The sequence below is a fragment of the Jaculus jaculus genome, chromosome 1 (assembly GCF_020740685.1).
Source record: "Jaculus jaculus isolate mJacJac1 chromosome 1, mJacJac1.mat.Y.cur, whole genome shotgun sequence".
Classification (NCBI taxonomy): domain Eukaryota; kingdom Metazoa; phylum Chordata; class Mammalia; order Rodentia; family Dipodidae; genus Jaculus; species Jaculus jaculus.
In genome coordinates, this window is record NC_059102.1 from 141,032,848 (window position 1) to 141,056,465 (window position 23,618).

Here is a 23,618-nt window from a genome sequence, read left to right on the forward strand (position 1 = left end):
CCCTTCCACCCCTTTTCTTCCCTGGGCCTGGACTGTTTCACCCCGTCTCCAAGCAACCGGCAGGCGCGCCAGGCGGCACGTCATTTCCTGAAGAGCCCGAGGGAGGAGGAGGAGGGGGAGGGCGGCGAGGGGGAGGGGCGAGGGGGCGGGGCCAAGCCCCGGCTGGCGACGGCGACGGCGTCGGAACTCGCTGGAAGACTCTGCCCGGCGCTGCTCAACAGTTCGTAAAGTCCGGGCTCGCGGCGGCGGCGGCGCCCTGGCGGCGCAGGGGCGCGGGGGCCCCCGGGCTGCTGCAACCCCGGGCTGCCCGCGACATGCCCCGCACCCCGCGCTGGACGCCCGCGTGGCTCCGCCGGCGGCTGCGACTCCCGGAGCTGTGGGAGTAGAGCGACCTGCGCCCGAACTTCTGACTTTGGGGTCCCCCAGCCTTAGAAGATCGGGCATCTCGGCTGGGGGAACCCCGGACCCGGTGTGACGACGGGGCGGTCAGCGGTGCTGCGTCCCCGCGCCAGCCAGCCAGCCACCCGTGCTCGTCCGCGCCCTCCGGAATGTAGCTGCTGTCTCCGCGACCTCCAGGCTCCAGCCGCCAACTCTTTGTCCCCCAGGATCCCAGCCGCCGTCTCTTCGTCCTCTGGGTTCCAGTTTGGCGACCCTCGCAGTCCTCGCGTCCCTGCGACTCCGGCCTCGGTCTCTGCCACCCTCCCTCCCCTCCACCCCCACTGCCCCGGGATCGAGCCCCGTTTCTGCGACCCACCCTGCAGCCGTCGTCTCTGCGCTCCCGCACAGCCGGACTCCAGCCGCCGTGGCCGCGTCTCCGCGTCTCCCCGAAGCGGGACTCCAGCCGTGACCTCGGCGCCCCCTGGAGTCGGGTGGGTGCGCCGGTGCCCGCAGGTGCAGCCGCCTCCGCCCACCGCGCGGCCCCCGGCCCCGGCCGCGGCTCGGCGTGGAGATGAACGCGCCGCTGGACGGCCTGTCGGTGAGCTCGTCCTCCACCGGCTCGCTGGGCTCGGCGGCCGCGGCGGGCGGCGGCGGGGGCGCGGGGCTGCGGCTGCTGTCGGCCAACGTGCGGCAGCTGCACCAGGCGCTCACGGCGCTGCTGAGCGAGCCCGAGCGCGAGCAGTTCACGCACTGCCTGAACGCGTACCACGCGCGCCGCAACGTCTTCGACCTGGTGCGCACCCTGCGCGTCCTGCTGGACAGCCCGGTCAAGCGGCGCCTGCTGCCCATGCTGCGTCTGGTCATCCCGCGCTCCGACCAGCTGCTCTTCGATCAGTACACCGCCGAGGGCCTCTACCTGCCCGCCAACACCCCCTACCGGCCGCCGGTCTGGAGCGGCCCCGACGGCGCGGGGCCGGGGGAGGTGCGGCTGGTGAGCCTGCGGCGCGCCAAGGCCCACGAGGGCCTGGGCTTCAGCATCCGCGGGGGCTCGGAACACGGCGTGGGCATCTACGTGTCGCTCGTGGAGCCCGGCTCCCTGGCGGAGAAGGAAGGGCTGCGGGTCGGGGACCAGATTCTCCGTGTCAATGATAAATCTCTGGCCCGTGTGACCCACGCTGAGGCCGTTAAGGTAGGTAGGGCCGGGGGTTTGTGGAAACCAGCAACAAGGGACAACGGGCCATCAGAGTGGGGCAGCTCCTTCAGTAGCTGTATGCTGTGTGTCCCTTCGGCAAATCACTAGACCTTTCTGGGCTCCATCATTTTCTTGACTTTCAATCAGAAAGAGTTAGCCGCCAGACACCGGGGAGATGGTGACGCTTTGCGTTGATGGAGCCAGAAGGCAGGAGATCGTGTCAAAAAAACAAATGTATGGTTACCAAGTGTAAAAAGCACTGTTGGTTCTTGGGAGATTAGAAGAAAGCCTCTGGTTCACATTGTGTTAGCAATCAGCAGATGGCCTCCTCTGCTTCTGCGCTGTTATTCTTTGCACCCCTGTAGGTTTTTTACCTCTGAGAGAAAGTTCTGTTCATCTCTCAAGTGGCCTGAGTGACCACAGAGCCAGAACTGCCCTGCTGTTTGTGAGCCAGCTGCTGTATCCTGGAAAAAACCAAAGCAGAGAAGTGGCCCCTAACTTTGTTGAAAGCGAGGCGACTGCTTGGATGTCCAAAATGAACCCCCAGCCCTTTGAGAATATTTGTGCTTCTTTTAATCTATTAATTGAGAAAAATAACCTCATGACAGCCAGTTTGTAGCGATTAGATCCTGCCATTGAAAAGAGTGTGCCTGCTTGTCAATCTCATGGCTCAGGGCCAGTGAAAGCCAGTTGGAGTATGAGATGGATAGTGTTTGGTCCACAGTGGACTCAAGGTCGCTTCAGTGCACTTACTTAGCCCCTAACCCTGCCCTTTTGTGCAGAAGTGAAGAATTTGGGGGAAAGGAAGAATAGCAGAGAAAATGCTTTCCCAGGGTTTGGGTTGGCCTGTGACGCTGGCCCCTTACCCTCCAATCTTCTGCCTCCTGCTCCTCTTCACCACAGTGTTTGGACAGGACACACTGCCTGCTGAGAGGCTCCGAGGCAGGAAGGTTCAGGGCTACTTCCGTGTGTGCAGTTTAATGGTTTGTGTCCAGAGCTGACTGCCAGGCTGTGCATCCCACCACCTCCATCTGAATTTGACCTTGACCTCCCTCGTTGCTTTCCCACCCATTCCAGCCCTTTGGAGAGGCCCTTAAAGATTTTGGAAACTCTGCAGTTTCTGGGAGAAAGTGACATATTTAGATTGTTCCAGAGATGACTGGGCAAAGCTCTTTGTGAGTTTCCCTCCTTTGCATTACCCCTTCCACATCATTTTCTCCCCTTCATCTTGCATTCCATGTATTTGTAAAGAAATAGTCCATTAGCCTTGGCCCTCAGAGGCCCACAGTTCCCAGATGGTAAACTTATGATTTAAAGATACTTGATCTGAAATGTCATTTATAACCACAGATTCAATTTTAGTGGCAATTTACAGAGGCTAGGTCACTTAATCATCGCGAGGTGAGAGACTTTGGAGAGGTGGACCGTCATCCTGAACATAAGCAACATGAGTTTGCACCCCAGATCCAGCTGTGCCCTTCAGCTCCAGCATGAATGTGTCCAGTTGTGGCCCAGGGCAGCACCCGGCTTCAGTTCCCTCGCTTGCTTTAGTGGCTTATGTGACCCCTCAGCTCTCCACATAGATTAGGGAGCAAGCTGGAGAAGGAACAATGGTTAGGAGCAGGGCTGTCCTTGAAGTGTGGCTCCTGTGATCCTGGAGCCTGAGGGAGCCGAGCCACCCCGGGCATCACCTTTCCTCCAAGGTGAACTGAGGCACAATGCGCTCTTGGCCGGGGTGCCTCTCTTCTGGGCAGTGCCAGACTTGGGATCTTGAGACCCTTCAGAAGTAACAGGCAGAATGAATGTTGTTGTGTGTCCCAGGAACTCCAGAGGGAGAAAGGGACAGAATTTGCAGTGATGGGTTTAAATACTGAGGAGAAGGACATGGCAAGGTTGCAAAATGTATGGGCGGCTCTAGCGACAGTTAAGACACCTAAAAGATTGTTGACACATTTACAAAAAATGCAGAGGGTGATGTGTCTTTACTGAGAGTCAGAAGGGTCTCCAATGCTCTACTCCACAAGCTTCCATCCCCTGGGAGCTCTGTACTTGGAACTCCTTGGTCAGCTAGGTGTTGATGTGTCCCCAAGAGGGGTTTAATGGTCAGTATATATTACTATCACCGGTGCTGCCAATTTTATTCAAATTCACTGTTTTTTCTGCTTGTGTTCCCCCCTTTTTTGTCCCAGGAAACCCCATAACATTTAGTAAACAATGTCTTTCCAATCTTAAAAATCTTTATTTTCCTTCTGTGATGGAAAAAGAAGGGAAGTGAGCCTCTGACCTTCCCCAGCAGAGAGATGAATTATATGTATATGTGTATGACATAAAGAAAAACCAATTAAAATAAAATGTAAGGGTCAAAATTCTTAAAGGTTTATCGATCAGAGGAACGCAGCTTTTCAAAGAGGGGATCAAGAAGACAGGGTTGGCTCCACTTTTTTTCCTAACAGATCTGCGGCTAATGATACCCAAATCAGCTTGCTGAAGATTTTTATCAGTCAATGGGCCCATTCCTCTCTTGAAACTAACATATCAGATAAGCAGTGACAGGTCCAGAAAAGACAAGCCATTTACTGTAAGCAATAAGGTTGAAATTTTTGATTTTTTAAAACAAAATTTAAAGTTTAAAAAAAAATATTTATTTGAGAGAGAGGGGGAGAGAGGGAGGGAGAGAGGGAATGGGCATGGGCATGTCAGGCCCTCCAGCTGCTTCGAAGGAACTCCACATGCATATGCCGCCTTGTGCATTTGGCTTATGTGGGTTCTGAGAAATTAAACCTGGGTTCTTTGGATTTGAGGGCAAGAGATTTAACTGCTAAGCCATTTCTCCAGCCCTCAAATTTTTATTTTATTCTTTTTGATTTTTTTAAATATTGAAAACTTTCATTGATGACCTCTGTACATGCAGGCAGTATGCCGTGATCATAGTCCCCTCCCCCCCCTTCCCTCTTTCCTGTCCTGAATGCCTCCTCCACTGAGTCCCTTCTCGCCAGCTAGTCTCTCCTATCTTCTATGCAGGTAGTGTCAGCCACTGTGAGGCCATGAATATCACAGCCATTCTGTGCCTGGAAGACAGGATAAAACAATGAATAATTTCAAAAGTAGAAAAGAATATACCCAATGGTGTTATTACAACAAAATTTGGTTGCTTTTGATGGGATTGGTCTTTTTTTGCAAGTTTTTTTGTTTTTTAATTTTTTATTTTTTTCTCAATTTTTATTAACATTTTCCATGATTATAAAAAATATCCCATGGTAATACTCTTCCTCCCCCCCACTTTTTGATTTTTTTTGTTGTTGTTGTTGTTGTTTTGGTTTTTTCGAGGTAGGGTCTCACTGTAGCTCAGCCCATCCTGGAATTCACTGTGTAGTCCCAGAGTGGCCTGGGACTCTTGTAGATCCTCCTACCTCTGCCACCCCAAGTGGTGGGATTAAACACCACCACACCCGTGTTTTTGATTTTTTAAGGTAGGACACCAGCCCAGGCTGACCTGGAAATCACTATGTAGTCTCAGGGTGGCCTCAGATTCACAGTGATGCTCCTGCCTCTGCCTCTTGAGTGCTGGGATTAAAGGCATATATCACCATGCCCAGCTGAAATGCTTGATTTTTTAAAAAGTATATTTTATTCATTTGAGAGAGAGAGAGAAAGAGGCAGAAAGAAAGTGAGAATCAGTCCACTAGAGCCTTCAGCCATTGCAAACAAACTCCAGATGCATTCACCACCTTGTTCATCTGGCTTATGTGGGTCCTGGGGAATTGAACCTGGGTTCTTTGGCTTTGCAGGTAAGCGCCTTAACCACTAAGCATCGAGCACTGATTTTTGAAAAGTCTTCTTGATCAGGCCAGACTCAAACCAGTAATAATAGCATTATTATTCAAAGGTTTCCAGCCAAATATACTTACTTGACCAAAGATGCTACATTAACAATCACTTGCTCTGTGACCTTAGACAAGTCACTGATCCTGTCTTTTCCCGGGTGGATGGGATCAGGGCTGTCTACTATCCCTTCCAGCTCAGGGGAGTCTGATTTGATTGGTTTGTCCTACCTAGAAGGCTTGTATAATGTCTAATATGATGTTTTCTTGTTCTTTTGGAATTGCTTTTAACTAAGGCAGAGAGTTGGCTTAGTATTGGGAGGAGTGAAGCTTGGCACTCCTGGGTGGTTTTGCACTAAATCAGGAAATTGATGGGTTACACACTGTACTGATGGGAGCCGGGCTGCCTTCTCTGGACCCAAGAACAACGATTCCAGGGCAGATGAGGATTGCCAATAGGATTTACACACAACCAGTACCACCCTGGGAGCACTTGAAGTCAAATTCACCTCCCGCTTACTCTCTGAATCCCCTGTTATTACAGCCCTGGCTCTAGGGACTTTGAGGTGCTGTGGGATGTGTGTGTTTCATCGTGATAAAAATTAAACAGCTTCATTACAGTCTCAGCATTCCCACAGGTAAATCCAAGCACTGGATTTGAATTTGAAACGTTCCAGAAGTTAAGAACTATTTACGAACCCTTCCAGTTAATTAAAGTTAAATCACTTCCTTCCTTTCTTTGCATAATAACTCGGGAAGAATCTGTCCAAATTAATATAAGTCATTATATTTGGTTCAGCAGGTTGGAAATGACACATTTGTCATTTTATCATTGTACATGGTTAGCTGAAGCCATTATGTATTAGCATCACGTCCAGGTTTGTATCTGAAACATAGTTGCTTGCACTGGCCTCATTGCTGTGCCTCAGTTGGGGACCATGGGTGTGTAGGGGCTTCCCTTGGGATCTGTGCAGCCTTCCCTCAGGCCTTGCCTTCATTCTGGGGTCCCATGGGTTCTATTCGAATGACCAGCAGCGCAAGTTCACTATTCATAAAGTCTTTTGTTGCCGCATATCCAGGGATCATGCAGTACCCAAGGGTCCACATCTTTACTTAAACTTCCATATTTATTTGGTTCAAATAACAGGGTTCTAGACAATGGCACCTCTTTGGGGCAAAATCCTCTTCCAGCTGCCTGTTTGCTGTTAAAGAATCATTCGCAGGGTGACTCCTTTGTTTATAGCATTCATATTCTTCTTGTAGAGTTCTTGCCTCCTGACTTGAAGCTGGACAGGAAAGAGATAGAGGCACACACACCTCAGTGCTTGCTTTGCCAACAGACCCAGCGCTGCTTGTGATTTGCCTTACAATTTGTCATTTGGATGGAGCTGAAGGGAAACGTGGTCCTTTCACCCCTACCAATGAGTATCGCGTGTGCTGTTGTCTCTCACCTCTGCCTCTCTCCAGCCACACAGCCGGGTGCACCCGTCAAGCATGAGCAGCCCCCACACGTGCATGTGCCTGTCCGCTTGCGGCACACTTGTGCTCATTGGCATCTTAATCTCCCTCTGTCCTGTGAAGGGCTTCCAGCAGAAGCAGGTGTTGGGGGGATTAAGCTCCAATGGGCTTTCTAGAAAGGCTTTCTTACTCTGGAGAAACTTGCCTTTGGTCCCCCCTGCTTGGGGACACCAGACTAGTCCCCAGCCAGGACCAGGACCAGAGAATCGGATTAGAAGAAATGACATTACATGGCTGGAGGTAGCTGGAGGCTGAAATATGAATCTCCAAACTGATGCCTTTGCTTTTTTCCTTTTTGTTTAAACCCCCAGGCAAGAGTGTGATACTATGTTTAAGCCCACACAGATGTCTGATTGTGCCACGGGTGGGGGTGCTTTTGAAAAGTTAGGGGTTGCAGCATTTAGTTTTACAGCCCAACAGACGCAGAGAGGTATTCCCTCCATTCTCCTCCCTGTGTTCCTGCTGGTAACTGCATGAAGTAGCCCTTGGGGTCAGAACTTGTAGGTTGCTTTTTCTTTCTCTTCATCCTCCTCCTCTGCTTCCTCTTCCATTCTTATATTATTTATTTGAGAGAGAGAGAGACAATGGCACGCCAGGGCATCCAGCCACTGCAGACAAGCTCCAGACTTATGTGCCACCTTGTACATCTGGCTTATGTGGGTACTGGGGAATAGAACCTGGGTCCTTAGACTTTGGAGGGAAGCAACTTGACTGCCAAGCCATCCCTCCAGGCCCTCTTCCTCTTTTTGTTTGTGTGTATGTGTGTGGGTGCAGGTGAACATGCACAAAGATTCATGTTCATATGGTAGTCAGAAGTCATCATTGGGTGTGTCTTCCTCAGTCGCTCTCCACCTTAATTTTTTTTTTTTTTTTTTTTGCAAAGTAGTGTTGAGCGCTAGCCCAGGCTGACCTGGAATTCACTATGTAATCTTAGGGTGGTCTCAGCCTCCTACCTCTGCCTCTCAAGTGCTAGGATTAAAGGCATGTACCACCATGCCCAGCTGCTCTACCTCATTTTTTGAAACACAGTCTGCCACCCTCCCCAGAGCAGCACCTCTGTCCCACCTTATCTCCTTTGATTCACCTTAGTGCATCTGGTACCACAAGAAGGATGCTTTTGTATCCTCCATCTCCTCCATTACCTGTGAGCTTCATGCCCTGCTCATTCCCACAGCCTCAGCATGCCTCCTGTGGCTCACTGCAGGTACTTAAGTAAATAAATCAACATTTGCTGGACAGACCCATAGAATGACCTAATCAGTGCTGGTTGGTTCAGGTTCCCCGGACCTGAGTGTGAGAAAAGTCCATGTGGATGCTGGATAGGAAAGCCACGGGCTGGAGAGAGAGAGAGTGTGTGTGTGAGTGAGTGTGTGTATGTGTTTTACTATGAAGCTTACCTTGTGGCTGTGATGATTAACCTGGCATGTCAACTTGATGGGTTCTAGAATCGTCTAGGAGACAAATCTCTGGGCATGTCTGAGAGAGTTTCTAGACTGGGTTAATTAATTAACAGGGAAAGACCCACCCTAACTGTATTCCATGGCTGTTGTCTCACACTAAGGAGGCAGTCTGTCACCAGCCTACTAAAACTCTTGCCACCATGATGGACTGTACCCTTGAACTGTGAGCCAGAATAAACCCTTCCTTCCTTCCTTAAATTGCTTTGGTTAGTTATTTTGTCACAGCAATAGGAAAAGTAACTAATATAGTGGCTTTGGCCATTCACATGACATTTCTGAACCTAAGTCTTAGAGCTGTGAAATGGATGTAGCCACCCTTCCACCTGCTTCCTTCCAGAGTGGCTGTGGGTATCCAGTAACTGACCAGATGTGAAAATATCACAAACCCTCCACTCCCATTTTAGTAGAAGGCTTTTAGAACTGTGGTCTATGTCTGGGTAGGGGATAGCTTTTCCCACCTTCTGTGGCCCAGCTCCACCCTGTGAGATCCTTTTGGCAAGTCCATTTGTCACTTTGCTCTTAATTTCAAATCCACATTCCCGGAAGTGGGTTATTTCAGCAGTCTGATTGTGTCTGGTTCCAAAATAGAAGCGTATGTGCATTCCCAAGCAATCAGCGGAGCAGCTTGGGGTGAGATACATCTGGCATGTTGTTTTCTTAAAAGCGGTTCAGGTTTAAAGAAGCTCCAGTGCTGCATCGAAGGCCAAGTTCCCAATAATCGCACCTCTCTTTAAACGCGGTTTCATGTTCTTCTAGAATGCAGAAGTGGATTTATTTTTTTCTCTTTTCCAGTCCCAGCACCTTTGCCTCCTTCCTCCTCTGAGATTTTGTGTTCTTTCTGCTAAATTGGCTGTGGCTTTGCTTCAGCTGGCAGCCAGCTTCACAGTTATTTTTCCTCCCTACCTGAATTTGCTAATATCAGCATCCTCTTAGCTTGGAATGCAAAGCAAATCCATCTGCCTTCCACACAAGGTCCTGAGATGTCCTTTCCTGGGTTCTAAGAGGGACATAGAAAAGGGACATCAGAAAGGGTGTTTGTGGACAGGTGTGGCAGCTGATGCCTGTAGTCCCAGCATTCAGGAGACTGAGAGGAGGATTGTGCATGTGAAGCCAGCCTTCACTGTGAGCTCTGGACCAGCATGAGCTATGTGGTCAACCCCTGTGTCAAAAAGCAAAAAAAGAAAGAAAAGTGGGGGGGGTGGGGAGGAGGAGGCTGGAGAGATGGCTTAGTAGTTGAGGCACTTGCCTGCCAAGTCTGAGGACCTAGGTTTTATTCCCCAGTATCGTGTAAGCAGATGTACAACGTGGTGAATGCATCTGGAATTTGTTTGATGGCTAGAGACCATCATGCACCTGTTACCGCTCGCGCTCTCTCTCTCTCTCTCTCTCTCTCTCTCTCTCTCTCTCTCTCTCTGTATCTGCATCTCTAATAAATGAGTGAATAATTTTTTAAGGCAAAAAAGAATGAAGAAGAAAAGGGTGCTTGTGAATTCCCAGGGGCTGGGCAGACATGGTGATTCATAAACGTTAGCTAGTACGAGAGTTACCAAGCTCCCCAGGCAAGAAGTGGAAGCCACAGGAAGGTTTGGAAAGCTCTGCTTGCTTGCTTTGGGATTTCAGCCCCCAACATTTATCCACATACAGTGTTGTCCAGAGAGCTGGGCCCACTCTGCCCAGACCCAAGCATGTTTCTTGTATGTGTGTGCAGTATGCATTCATGTGTGCACATGGGTTTGGGTGGGTGTGTGAGTGTCTTTCTCAGTCACTCTCTACCTTATTGTTTCAGACAGGCTTTCTCCCTGAACCTGAAGCTTACCTGTTGGGATAGGCAAACTAGCCAATGAGCCCCAGAATTCCTTGTTCCTTGTTTCTGCCTCCCCAGTGCTGGAATTATGGGTGCATGTCACCATACCCTGCAATTTTTACTGGGTGAGGTCTTCATGTTTGCATAGTAAGTCCTTTACCCTCTGAACCATCTCCCCAGCCCCCTAGCTGCATTTTTTTAAAAGCAAGATTTAGCTACACAAAACCAACTGACACATGAGAAGTCTCAGGAATATCAGTCTGAGGTTGTGAGTCTTCACATGGGCTTTTGGAGGTAGACCTGGCCTCACCTGACTGTTGCTGGTGACCTTGACACTACTTCTGCGTAACTCAGACATCACCACTAAACCTGACTCATTGTCCTCATGAGTAAGTCATCGTCATCATTGCATATCAAAAGTTTGAAAAATATGGCCGAGGAGGTCCCACTGCAAGCATTAAAATGAAAAACGGTGCCCACTGCATCCACTTGGCTTTGAAAACCCTCTGACTTGCCTGCTTAGTTTTGTTGTTGTTTTTAAGTGTCACTGGAAGAAAATTTCAGGACTTGGAGCTGGTGTGATTGGTTGTAGCTGTTTGAATTGCAGAGTCATCCCATCAGCCCCTAAGTGCAGTCAACATTCCAGGTTGACAGTTTCTTTAAAAATGTAATCACTCCTGTCTGGGTTTTGGTATCTGCATTTTTGCTTTATAGCATCAATAAAACCCAGTGGATGATGGAACTGGTGCCCCCACCTCCCTTCTGATTGAAGCAAGGCTTTAAATAATAGGGGAGGTTGATATATGGTCTAGTATCCCAGAGTGCCACCTTGTTGTCCTTAGCATTCTTCCTTGATGGCCTCCCCAGGGGTCCTGATGAGGAAGGAGAGGAGAGGCCTCTGCTGCTATTTCCAGAGCCCATTAAAACAATTAATACAGGTGAGCGCAGTGATGTGATGACACGGGCTTGTGCACTTAGAGAAGGAAAAGTGTGTCATGACTGGCACCACATCTGAAATGATGTGCTGGGCTTCTTCGAGAGAGGTTTCTGGCTAAGGAAAGAAAGGTCTAGCTTTTGGAGATTCACTTCACACATAGGTATGAGAGGTAGGAGGGGCCTTGGCTTCATCCTCCTGTCCTGAGTGAGGGATGGCCTCCTGTGGTATGTCTGGACCCAGTCTACCCTTTTCACTCCTAGTCTTGTGTTTTGCCTACCTCCCTTTTCCAAGAACCCTAAACTGTTTCCAGAATTCCCAATTCTCAAGCCTTCTTCCTCCAGGACCCCTTCCAATTCTGAGATTTTAAGTCACTTTGTAGAACAACACATAGTGATTGTTTTTCCTCTCTTCCCCAGTTTCTAGTTCTACCATTTCTTAGCCTTAGCCCTATTGTCCCTGGTGGTCCCCACTACTCCTGTTATTCATGCCCATGCCCTTCATCTGTTAATAGCCTGAGCCTGTCCTTTCTCTCCAGTCTCCAGGGAATGGGTCCAGTCTTAGTGTGGTGGGTCCATCGAGAACCTACTTAGGTCTAAGACATCTCAGATGAAATACTTTCCCTCCTTTCTATGGCCTTGACCAGCCTCAGCAACCTCCTTGCAGTCTATTTGTCCCATCTTCCATTCCAATCCAGTCTGTCTGCCATAGAACCCTGATCCTGAACTGGGAGTCCACAGGGCAGGGGGCCAGGCTCTTCAACTTGACCTTCAGGCAGACCATGATTTCATCCGCTTTTACCTGCAGACTGTTTTCCAGTTAGTTCCTAAATGGAATCTGCACATGAGCACACAGGTAACATGGCTTGCTCTGACACAGGTTTAAGTCTCCCCATCTGTTGACACCCACAGTCACTGTCAGGACAGGCTCAGTGCATCCCCTTCACCCCCCTGTCTGTCCCACCATTGCCCTCCCTTCCTGTGCAGATTGAGCAAAATTCAAGGCTAGAAAGCTAGGTTTAATTGCCCTGTATCCCATGGGGATTGGCCCAGCTCCAAGTTCAAAGCTGGGTTCTGCTATATTGTCATGTGTCTGAAGCATGCTTTCTTGACCTCGAGTCTTAAAATCCTCTGTAATAAGACTGATATGAATGAGTGTCAAATGCAGGCAAATTACTTCTGGTCAGGTGTCCTTACTTCTGAAAACCAGGTGCTGACGGCCATGCAAGTCTTGTACTAAAGCACTGGGCTCATCTGTTAATCAGAATGTTTGAGGAGTGCACGCTGGACTCACATGGCTGTGATGAGATCTGTCTTCTTGCCGAATGATGATCCTCCCATCCGAGAAGGTTCAGAATAGATAACACAAGAGATGCTTATAATTCACAGCACACTAATCCATACCTTTGACACTGAGAATCCGCAGTGAACCATTGAGAACTCTCCTGGGGTTTCATGTGTGCACCACACTACTATTCCTCATGTTCCTGATGGAGAAGACGTTGGGATTGATTAGAGGAAGTGACCAGCTACAGACGTGTAGAAGAGAAGTGGGGCTGAGAGTTGAACCTAGGTCTGCTTCCTTCCGAAGTGCATGTCACTGCCCTGAGCTACTTCTAACAGAGGCCAGGTGAGGGCCCAGCATGGTGTTAGCAAGAGAATGGCTTCTGTAGGGGCATGCTGCCTCCTTGACTGTGGTTCTGTGGGGATAACTTTGTGGTTTGTGCCTGGAAGTAATCCCTGTTGATGGTTTGACTCCTGTCTTTCCAGCCCCTGTACAGGATCGCCTTGGGGACACTCTACATTCTTGCCCATAGCAACATAGTTACCTAGCCTGCTTCACTCACCCAGCATGTCTCAGGACAGTTTCCTACCTTGATAAATGTTTCTATAACGTGATTCTTAATGACCACATAACATATCGTAGCAAAGTGATGCATGATTTATCTAACTAATTTCTTCTCATCGGACAGTTTGTTTTTTCAGTGTTATCCATACTGCTGCACTCCACATCCTTACACATTAATCTTTAAGCATGTTGCTAATAATTCCTCGGGCTGTCTTTCTGGAGGTGGTGTTGGTTCCTGGGAGAGGCATAATTTTAAGGCTTTTGATAACTATTGCCAAACTGCTCTTGGGAAGGAAATTGTTTTTTTATTGTCCCTCCTACCCACATTAGCAGCATGTGAGATTCCTCATTTCTCTCTAGCCATGCCCACACTGGATCTTACATTTCTTTTCCATTCCCAAACTGTTAGACAAAACATTTTGCCCTCTGAATATGCATAATTTAAGTAGCAGTGGTGAACTCTTCTGCATTTTTATGTGTTGTGTATATGTGTATAGATTTACCGTTTGTGGTGTGTAAGTTCTGGTAGAAGTCACTTTATTCTGGTAGAAGTCCGTTTATTCACAAGTGTTACATTTCAGTGTCAGCAGATCTATCAGTGTCTTTCTGGTGGCTTCTGGGTTGCTTTTTAAAAGATGGTGGATCCATCCACTTTGAATTCAGATTCTTCAGGCTGAGGTTGAATTAAATTGGAAGCCTGTCACCTTTTCAACTGAGAAAGGTCAGAAAGCAATGAGAGACAGGGATATAAGGAGACCAAACACCCTCGGGGTACCTGCTCTGGCGAGAAAATGACACTGATAGAAACAGATGTGCCTGATGGATCTGTATGCTTGGACATCGATCTAGACCATAAAACACTCCATTCATTGCAAAACCCATCGAGACTCATCTGGAGAGATTATATTTATGACTCTAGAATCTTTTTAGTCCGTCCTTAAAGGAAAAAAAGAACTAAAAAGATAAAATTAAAAAAAAAAACATTTGGAAAGCAACTTACTTAAGTTATAAGGTACTAAAAGCCAGCCTTGTTGGGTAATTGAAGAATTGAATTAAAAAGGAATCAATATCTTTCTGGAATCTGCTCTGTCCTCATCTTGGGGATTGTTTTGCACAGGGGAGGCCACTCGTGTCACTAACTTTCAGTTTATTTATTTTGCAACATTATTCCCAAGGTCAGGGTCCCTTCCTTGTTTTTAGAATCTTTGCTACTTTAGCTCTTCTTTGCACATGTATGTGAGTGGTGTGCAAGAGTGTGTATGCATGCCTGTTTGTGTGTAGGCATGCGTGTTTGTGCAGCGTGTGTGTGCAGGCATATGAAGACCAGAGATCAATGTTGGATGTATCTTATTCTTTGAGACAGGTTCCCTCACTGAACCTGGATCTCATGGATCTGACTAGACTACCAGCAAGTCCTGGGGATCCTCCTGTCTCTGCCTTCCCGGTGCTGCCGGATTAGAGGTGCACATAGTCCACATGCGGCTCTCACGCAGTGCGATCTGAATTCCTGTCCCTGGACTCATGCAGCAGGCTCTGTACCCATGAGCCAGCTCTCCAGCTCCTGATGCTTGTTTTCTTTTGTCCATGCAGCACAGCTGTGACCCACTCTGGTCATTTAGGGCCAGTGACCATCTGAGAGAACAGGGGCTTTTAAATGTCAGGTCTCTTGTCTCCTCCTCCAGGATTCCAGTGTTCCCAGGACTAGAGTGAAGGTTTTCTCCTCCTCACAGATACCTTAGGGAAGGTCAGAGGCTTAAAGAAAAGAAGGAGGAAGGAATTAGCTGTTGATTTTGTTTAAACCCATCGTTGTGAAACTTGAGAGCCAAATTTCAGTCGTGTTAAGCAACTCACTGTCTACTTGTCTGCTGAGTCCTGTCGCACACCGCCAGTGTGGGATCCCCTGCTTCCTTCAGACATAGGTCCTGCTGCTTCTGGTTGCCTATGTGACACTGTGTCAGGAAGGGGTTCTAGAGTGTCCCCACAGACTCCCTGCTTGTGGGGGATTTCCCCAGGGTTGCAGCAGCTCAGCAGGCCACATGGACACCCATAGCTAGAGCAGACGGGCCATATCATGGCTCCCTGATGGCTCACAGATGCTAGAGGTGCTGCAGTGAAGCCATGGTTGTTTGAGAACTAGGCTATTCTTTTTAAATTTCATTTATTTGTTTGAGAGAAAGATACGGACATAGAGAGACATAGAGAATGAGTGAATGAATGAATGGGTGCAACAGGGTCTCCTACCTCTGCAAACGAATTTCAGATATGTGCGCCACTTTGCACATCTGGCTTTATGTGGGTACTGGGGAATCATACTCTGGCCATCAGGTTTTGCGTGCAAGTGCCTTTAACTGCCAAGCCATCTCTCCAACCCCGAACTGGTCTATTGTTACACAACAAAGACCAAGTGTGTCATTGCTCCAAAAGAATATAGGAATAACAGTGTGTGGATTTTTGTGTAAGGAGATGTTTACAAATGACATGTGTTCCTAGACCAAACTCAGCAGCTGGCCCACATTTCTAGAGAGTAGCGGGAGGGAGGTAGGAGAGGCTGCAGAGTTATTGCTGAAACATCTGTGGGAAATATCTCTGCTTCCAGATGCACAGAGACGTCTGGTCCTAGGGATGCATTCAGATTTCACTCTGTGTTCTTGCACTCCATAGTTGTTTGAGCATCTACCACGGCCTGGTGTGATTTAACATGTCTTCAGTCTCTACCTACTTAATTTAGTTATTTTTTCATATGCTTATAATTAATATTCCTGCTTTGGTCAGAATGATTGAGTGACTAAAGCTGAAAAAGCATGCTATTAAAAAGGCAGAGGAGGGCTGGGGATGGTTCAGTCAATCAGCGTTTGCTACACAAGCAGCACACATGTAAAAACTGGGCATGGCGGCACACGTCTGAAATCTCAGCACTGGAGAGGCAGAGACAGAAGGATCCCTGGGGCTTGCTGACTAGCTTGTCTAGACAAATTGGTGAGCTCTGGGTTCAGCGAGGAATTCTGCGTCACAGCTCAGGTGGAGAGCTATTCAGGAACACACCCAATGTTGACTTCTGGCTTCCACATATGCATATATACCTGCACACATCTGGGTGCCCAAATGTGTATGAAAATGCACACACACACACACACACACACACACACACACACACACACACGGCAGAGGGATTAGAAATGATGTTAGAATATGTGTGTTTCATCTTTAAATTAAACTTTGAGCTTTCTAGAACTAAAGTAAAAAGAGAATTTGCTGGTGAGTGTATGCCTGCAATCCCGGCGCTTGGGAGGCAGATGGGGAAGACTATGAGTTTGAACCCAGCCCGACGTTGATTATTTCAGTTTTACTAGAGAAGCTGTTGGTGTTTTGGGAGATGGAGCATCCCTTGTTGATGGCTTTCTTGTCTATCTTCACTGCCTGTCACTATGTGAAATCACTTGCCCTCTTCTACATTGTTGTTTTTGTTTCTTTCTTTTATTATTTTCGAGGTAAGGTTTTATTCTAGTCCATGCTGACCTGGAGCTCACTATGTGATCTCAGGGTGGCCTCAAACTCTCAGCAGTCCTCCTACCTTTGCCTACCGAGTGCTGGCATTAACGGCACGCCACCACGCCTGACCACATTTTACATTTTTCCCCCTAGGATCAAGCCAGAGGATTTCCTGCCTTCCGGTCTGTTGAGAAGAGTGTAGATAGTGAGAGTGTGAGCGGTGAACTTGTAGGGGCAGCGAGCTGCACGTGTGGAGTCCTGAAGTGGAAAAGAGCTGGGAGCACCTGATACTGTGAGAAAGCTCAGGTGGCCAGCAGGGGCGAGGCTGCCAGGGGCCTAGCCCGTGCGCTGGCCTGAGGTGCACTGCTGGGAGCTTGCATGGTTGTCACAGGCGACAGGGAGGGGACAGGGCTGCTTACCTTCCAGAGGGAGTCTGGCTGCTCTGCAGGGCTGTGTGGCGGCTGAGGGAGGAGGATAGGGCCTCTGTAGATAGAGGTCATTAACACTGCAAAAAAAATAAATAAATAAAAAAGTAAGGACTGCTCATTGCCTCCCTCCCCTTCTCATGACATTAAAATAGACTGTTGTGGCAGAGTCCACACTGCTAGTTCTGGCTTCCCTCAGAGCTGGTCTGAATGGTGAGGGTTCTTTTTCTCAGGTCATGTGGCCATCCACCCCCAGCACCTGTTCAGAGCTCAGGAGTCTGTGGACTCCTGCTGGATTACAGCCTGTAAGTCTCATATCCCCTTTTAAGACCCTCCCTTGTCTGTGTTGAGACAAGGTATAGGGCTGACTTGTGTTGCCTGAAACCCCCTCTCTTCTGGGGAGGAGCATGGGTGTGCATAGTCCCAGCATCATGTTCAAGCCCTGCCTCTTTTCCTGTTTGTGACTTTGCATGAGAAATGTCACCAGCACATATTTTTAGTCTCATCCATGCAATGGGAAGAGCAACATGTCATTACGATTTTGCCGTTGCTGCCCCCAGCAGATGGCTTTAGGAATCACAACAAGGAGAGAGGCAAGCTCCCAGGCGGTCTTCGCAGACACTGTTGTGCATGAATGAAGATGCCTGCTGTCTCAGGATTTCCTCTTCAGTTCGCAGAACTAGATGCACATGTGATGCAAGGTGGTACCCAAGAGGATGCTTCACAGGTGGCTCTGCTGGCAAGAGATGAGAAACAGCCTAAATGTTCAGGGATAGGCTGATACCTGGCACACCAGTGCAGAAGTGATAAATTTAATGTCATTCGGCCATGCAAGGAAGCTCTGCCTTAAAAAAAAAAGATGGAGACAGCTGTGGTGGCATATGTGTGTAATCCCAACACGTGGGAGGTAAAAGCAGGAGGATTAAGAGTTGAAGGTCATCATCATCTACATAGTAAGCTCCAGGCCAGCGTGGGCTATGTGAGACCCTGACTTAAGCCTGGTGTGGTGGTGCACACCTTTAACCCCAGCACTTAGGAGGCAGAGGCAGCAGGATTGCTATGAGTTCAAGGCCACCTGAGGCTACGCAGTGAGTTGTGGGTCAGCCTGGGCTAGAGTGAGACCCTAGCTTGGAAAAATAAACCCTAAAACACTAATAAAAGAGAAGAGGAGGCATACTTTTTTTTAAGGTAGGCTCTCACTCTAGCTCATGCTGACTTGGAATTCACTATGGAGTCTCAGGGTGGCCTCAAAGCACAGTGATCCTCCTACCTCTGCCTTCCAAGTGCTGGGATTAAAGGCGTGCACCACCCACCCGGCCTACACTTCTCTTAAATGTCGAAATAGGCACAGGGAGGTAGCTTGCTTAGTAACACAGTAAGTCATCAACAGAGCTGGGATTCTTTTCTGGTACGTATGAACCCAGAGCCCCAGCTAGTCAAGGTGATGTTTGGGGGAGTGGGCAGACTTCTTTTTTTTAAAAAAAAAATTATTTTATTTTATTTATTTGAGGGTGGGGAGAAAATGAGTGTGCCAGGGCCTTTAGCTGCTGCAAATGAACTCCAGAGGCATGCCCCATCATGTGCATCTGGCTTATGTGGTTCCTGGGAAATTGAACCTGGCACCTTTGGCTTTGCAGGCAAGTGTCTTAACTGCTAAGCCATCCCTCCAGCCTGGCAGGCTTCTTTTTCCTCCTCTCCAGATAACTAACCTGGGTCTTGGAGCAGTTCCATTTCCTGAAGTGGGAATTCTGTTCTTGAGAAGAGCCTGTGCTCTGAGATCTCTATCCTGAAATCAGCTGAGTGACTCTCCAGTCCATATCATTATTTGCAACCTTGGGAGCACTTCTGTCACACATGTGCAGTAACCTGATCATGTTGTACCCTGGTGACTTGCTTCATGCTTGTTTTGTGCCTGCATTTGAGCACAGCCCATCTGCTGTGTTAACACATCCCAGTTTAGTCCTGCAGCCTTGCGGGTTGCTCCTTGGTCCTCTGCTGGGCAGGTGATCACATCATTCTGATCTGTGATTTAGGGGCTTCAACGTTGGCTTCCAAGTAGCCACGGGTGACAGTTTGCCTCTTGAGAACATTAATCCTATGACAAGCTATCACATATGAAGACCTGTGTGCATACTTTTCATTTCCATGATCAGGATGGTCGCCCTGGTGATGGATAGTGTCCATGCCACGCCATCTGCTGGGTCAGCTTGGGACTGCTCTGTGATCCGAGCTGGCAGAATGCAGGCAAGCCCTTGGGTAGAGTTTAGCCATGACGACAGTAACCTAGCACTCTGGTGACCTCCCTCACTGGCAGGGGGCTCCCCTGGATTTCACAGCTCTGTGTTCTGTTCAACCTGCTGATGGAGCGGAGGGACCATCTAGAGTTTGCGAAGCAGAGATGGGTGGAGAAGTGTGGTGCCTTGTGTGCCGCAGCACAGCTGATAGACTGGAGCAGACAAGCTGGTCCCAGGGTGGCCTTAGTGGGGAAGGTGTGTGGTTGGCAGAGGTCAGCCACACGCACAGGGAGAACATGGTGGGTTGCTTTTGTGAGGCATTGCATGCTTTTAGCCACTCATAGATGGTTGTCTGTGAGTGCAAGGACACAGTCCTGTTAGAGGGGTGACTCCCAGGCCCTCAGGCATCTTTGATAATCTTGAGTTGGAGGGTGCCTCTTGTTATACCTGTGATTGCATACCCCCACCTGCCCTGGCAGTGGGCTTTGAACCCCTGTTGGTGCAGCTAGCTGGTAGAGAGTCCCAGGTATAGACAAGTTCGAGGGTTTGGGTCAGTGATCTGGTAGGAACACCAGCTACTGGTCTCCAGCGCTCTCTCTCAGAATGGAATTTCCCAGGCCCAGCCCACAGGCCTGCCTGGCATCTATCCCTGCATGTCCCCAGTACTGTGACCTCTCTGCTGTCATGACCATGAACGTTATGCAGTTCTGAGTCAGAGAGAGCTAAATGTTCCACTTGTGTGGGACTGAAGCCATCATAGTGCCCAACCTGCTTACTCCCAGATGGTATGACTGAGGCCCAGCAAGGGCAGGAAGCAGCCTTGGGGTCCCAGCAAACCAGCAGAGCTGCAGGCCAGTACCACTGGCTCTCTGTCTCACTTGCATGAAGTCTTTGCAGTTTGTCTCTATGCCCAAGGGCACACTCTGCTGATGGAGATAGAGTGATTCACCTGTCACACTTAATTGTGAGCAGGCTCTCACCATCCCCAGATGGAGTCAAGGTAGCAGTCATGAGCCAGTGTGGAAGACTGGGAGAGTGCTTATCCCCAGCTCTCCTTCAGAGTGAGATGAGCCAGCTCGTAAAACAAGGAGACAAGGTGGCACAAAGGTAGAAAGCGACCTCAGGAGAGCCTCCCCTTCCCCGTTTGCACCAGGTACACACACACTTCTACCCCACTGAAGAGGGCAGCAAGAGGCTGCCTTGCATTTGTGTATCCAACGCTGCACTCCAAGAGCTGCCCAGCTATTGCAGGGGCTGGCTCAGGAATCTTGTTTCCTTCAGTTTTGCCAGAAAAATGTAACAAGCCTCAGAGGCTGGTGACATTCTTGCCCTCCGCTGAAAGCCAGATTCATCCACAAGTCAACATCAAGAGTTCCAGAATGGTCTGAGTTTCAAAAGCCATTAGATTTTCTGGCCCCACAGCCCTGTAATGAGGAAACAGAGGCTTAGAAGGGCAGGAACTTGCCCAAGGCTGACTCCTGTGTTTTGGGCTGTGTCTCATATCTGTGCCCCATCTGTCCCTTCCCCTCTCTCAAGTTTTCAATGTCATCTTTGTAAAGTACCTGGGGAGGGCAGTGTGAGGAACGTGGTGATCCCCTGACTGGGCCTCCACAATGCTGGGTCTCCATGGTGTTTTCATCAAAGGCATTCACCTCCTCTCCCTCTCAAGGTTGCTGCTTGCCTATTTATAGAACTGACCTAGAGGAGCCTGCCGTTACCATCAAGAAAGAATACAAATGATGCTCGCCTCGGCACTTTCTATTCTTCCCTCACTTTCTTTCTCACTCCTTGGACGATGCTTTTCTCCAGCAGTTGTCCATGGACACTCCCAGGGGGAGGCTCTGCCATCTGCTGAGCAAGTGCCCACTGATCCAGAGGACCTGGATCTTATGCCCTCAGTTTCACTTGACCCATATCGCTCTCAGCAGATGAGTGGGATTTGACCCATTTCTGCCTGCAGGGGCAGTCTCTGTGCTCTCACACTGCCTTCCCCTGTTGCCACCTCCAGCACTAGGGTACCCGAGGGACTTGGGATTCTTTGGGGGGGTACTGTTCACTTTCTCACCCAGTTGGATCAAATGGTTAGTTGTTTCTCGGGATCGGCTTTATAATAAGCCCAAGTTTTGTCTTTCACCAGTCTGCAAGAGTCATGGGACATATGTGTACCAGGAACAATACCTTACCTCACCAGGTGCAAGTGTCATAAAGATCTGTTGTGTGGTTGGTGGTGCCTCCTCTCTCACCAGGCTACAATGTCATGGGAACCTACTTTACATCTGGAGGTAATTTGCCTCACCAGGCACAAGTGGCACAAGGACGTACTATATGTCACACAGTGCCTGTTACATGACTCAGGTGTTGTGAGCATTTGTTGTATACCTAGTAATGCCTCATCTCACCGTAAATGTTGCAGGGGCCTACTGTGTGCCAGGAGATGCTTTGTCTCCCATCAGGCTCTTCTTTTTGCTTCCTCTCGGCCCAGCACACAGTAGGTTCTTGGTTGATTCATGCAGAGTGAGTGGTGGAGCTTAGTCTTACTTTGTGCCTTTGGTGGAACACAGATAGAAACTGGCCTGTTGGAACAGCACTGGAGCAGGGAGCTCTGCCCTTGTGGAGGAGAAAAGTGGGGTCAGGAAGGTGTGAGGACACTGAGGAGGCAACAACCTGTGGCTTTTGCTGCTGCCACCTGAGCCCTGGACCACACATGCCATTTTGCTGGGGCAGAAGCAGGCTTGGTCTCAGGCCCCTCCTTTATATCTGCAGCTTCAGGAGGTTTGATTTTCCTCAGTGTTTGGCCCAAGGAGCCCTAGGGAATGCTCAAGAGCACTGCAAATCTCTCTCTGCTCATCTCAGCCCTGTGTCCCCTTTGTCCCTTGAGTGTTGGGGATTTGGAGAGGCCCAAGCAGCAGATTGGGGTGAACCAGACAGATTTTTGTCCCCATTTTAGGCATATTACTCTTTTTCTAGTATTTAAACCAATGTGTCTTTATCATGGAACATTTGGGGAAAAAAATACTGGGAAACAGGACGAGTAAAATACCAGCCACCTGGAAACCCACACGGAGAGAGATCCATGGAATCACAGACCTTTGTCATAAGATTTTCATGGCCACATACAACTTCAGTATGTGCAGAAACCATCGTTTGATGCACACTGACCCTATTGCAATGCACCCTACCATAAGCACCTGATGGGAGGAAGTGGTTCATGTGGCTTATAGTCTCAAAGGAAGCTTCCTAATGGCAGGGGAAAGCATGGCATGAGCAGAGGCTCCACATCACCTCAGTCACAGCAGATGGCAAATAGCAAGAGAGTGAGCTGAGCTTTGGCAAAGGGAAAGTTGGGTTATGACACTTCAGGACTCATTCCCAGCAACACACCTCCTCTAATGAGGTCCCACTTCCCAAATTGCCCAAACTGGGAACCAAAAATTCGAAACAGCGAGTTTATGGGTAACATCTGATTTAAACCACCACAGACCCTTTATAAATGTTAAGCTATTGATACCATTGATGTTTTTCTGTTTTGACTCCTCTGTCTTATATTTTATTGGAGTTCCAAGACCACTCTAGGTTCAGTGATTAGCTAGAAAGACTGACAGATTCAGCATGCACACTTGACCCTCAGTATCTGTGATGATTTAGCAACAAAACCCACTGAAATCAAGTCTACTTTTTTACATGTGTATATATGGGGTAAGTGTGTACATACGTTCCTGTGTGCACGTGTGTGTCTATTATATGTGTAGTGGCCAGAGAACAACTTTGGGTATCATCCTTAGGTATGCTGTCCACCTTTTCTGGAGAAGGCTTTTTATGACCTGGAGCTCACCAATTAGGCTAAACTGGCTGGCTGGTGAACCCTAGGGATCCTGTCTTTACTTCCCCAGTCCAGGATGACAAGCTTGAACCACCACACCCAGCATTTGCATAATGAATATGGAATTTGAACTCTTCATACTAGCAAGGCAAGTTTGCTCACTAAGCCATCTTCCCAACCCCTCAGATCCCTTTTATAAAATGGTGTAGCATTTGGATATAACCTACTCACATCTTTTTTATAGACTTTAAATCATCCCTAGATGACTTTATGCTCAGTACTATGTAAATGTTATGTAAATAGCCTCTTGCTATATGATTTAGGAAATAATGACAAGGAAAACTGTACATGTTCAGTACAGATGAAGTTTTTAGAAAGTGCTTTTTGTCTTTTATGAGGTAAGGTCTTACTGTAGCCCAGGCTGATCTGAAACTCACTCTGTAGTTCCAGGTTGGCCTTGAACCCACAGCAATCCTCAGACCTCTGCCTCCTGAATGCTGGGATTAAAGGTGTGCACCACCACACCTGGCGTGGTGCACATCTTTAATCCCAGCACTCAGGAGGCAGAGGTAGGAGGATTGCTGTGAGTTCGAGGCCACCCTGAGACTCCATAGTGAATTCCAGGTCAGCCTAGGCTAGAGTGAGACCCTAGCTTGAAAAATAAAAACCAAAAAGAAAAAAAAGATGTCACCACG

General features: G+C 48.6%; 1 protein-coding gene across 8 annotated transcripts in view; it reads left to right on the forward strand.

The window, feature by feature from the left end:
- Window positions 1–949: 949 nt before the first annotated feature.
- Whrn (whirlin) overlaps window positions 950–23,618 on the forward strand; it is a 90,419-nt gene continuing 67,750 nt past the window's right edge. For all 8 annotated transcript variants that reach the window (XM_004662732.2, XM_045141510.1, XM_004662733.2 and 5 more), the window contains exon 1: window positions 950–1,567. In XM_004662732.2, coding sequence (XP_004662789.2) covers window positions 950–1,567 — 618 coding nt within the window. The remainder of the gene's footprint in view (window positions 1,568–23,618) is intronic.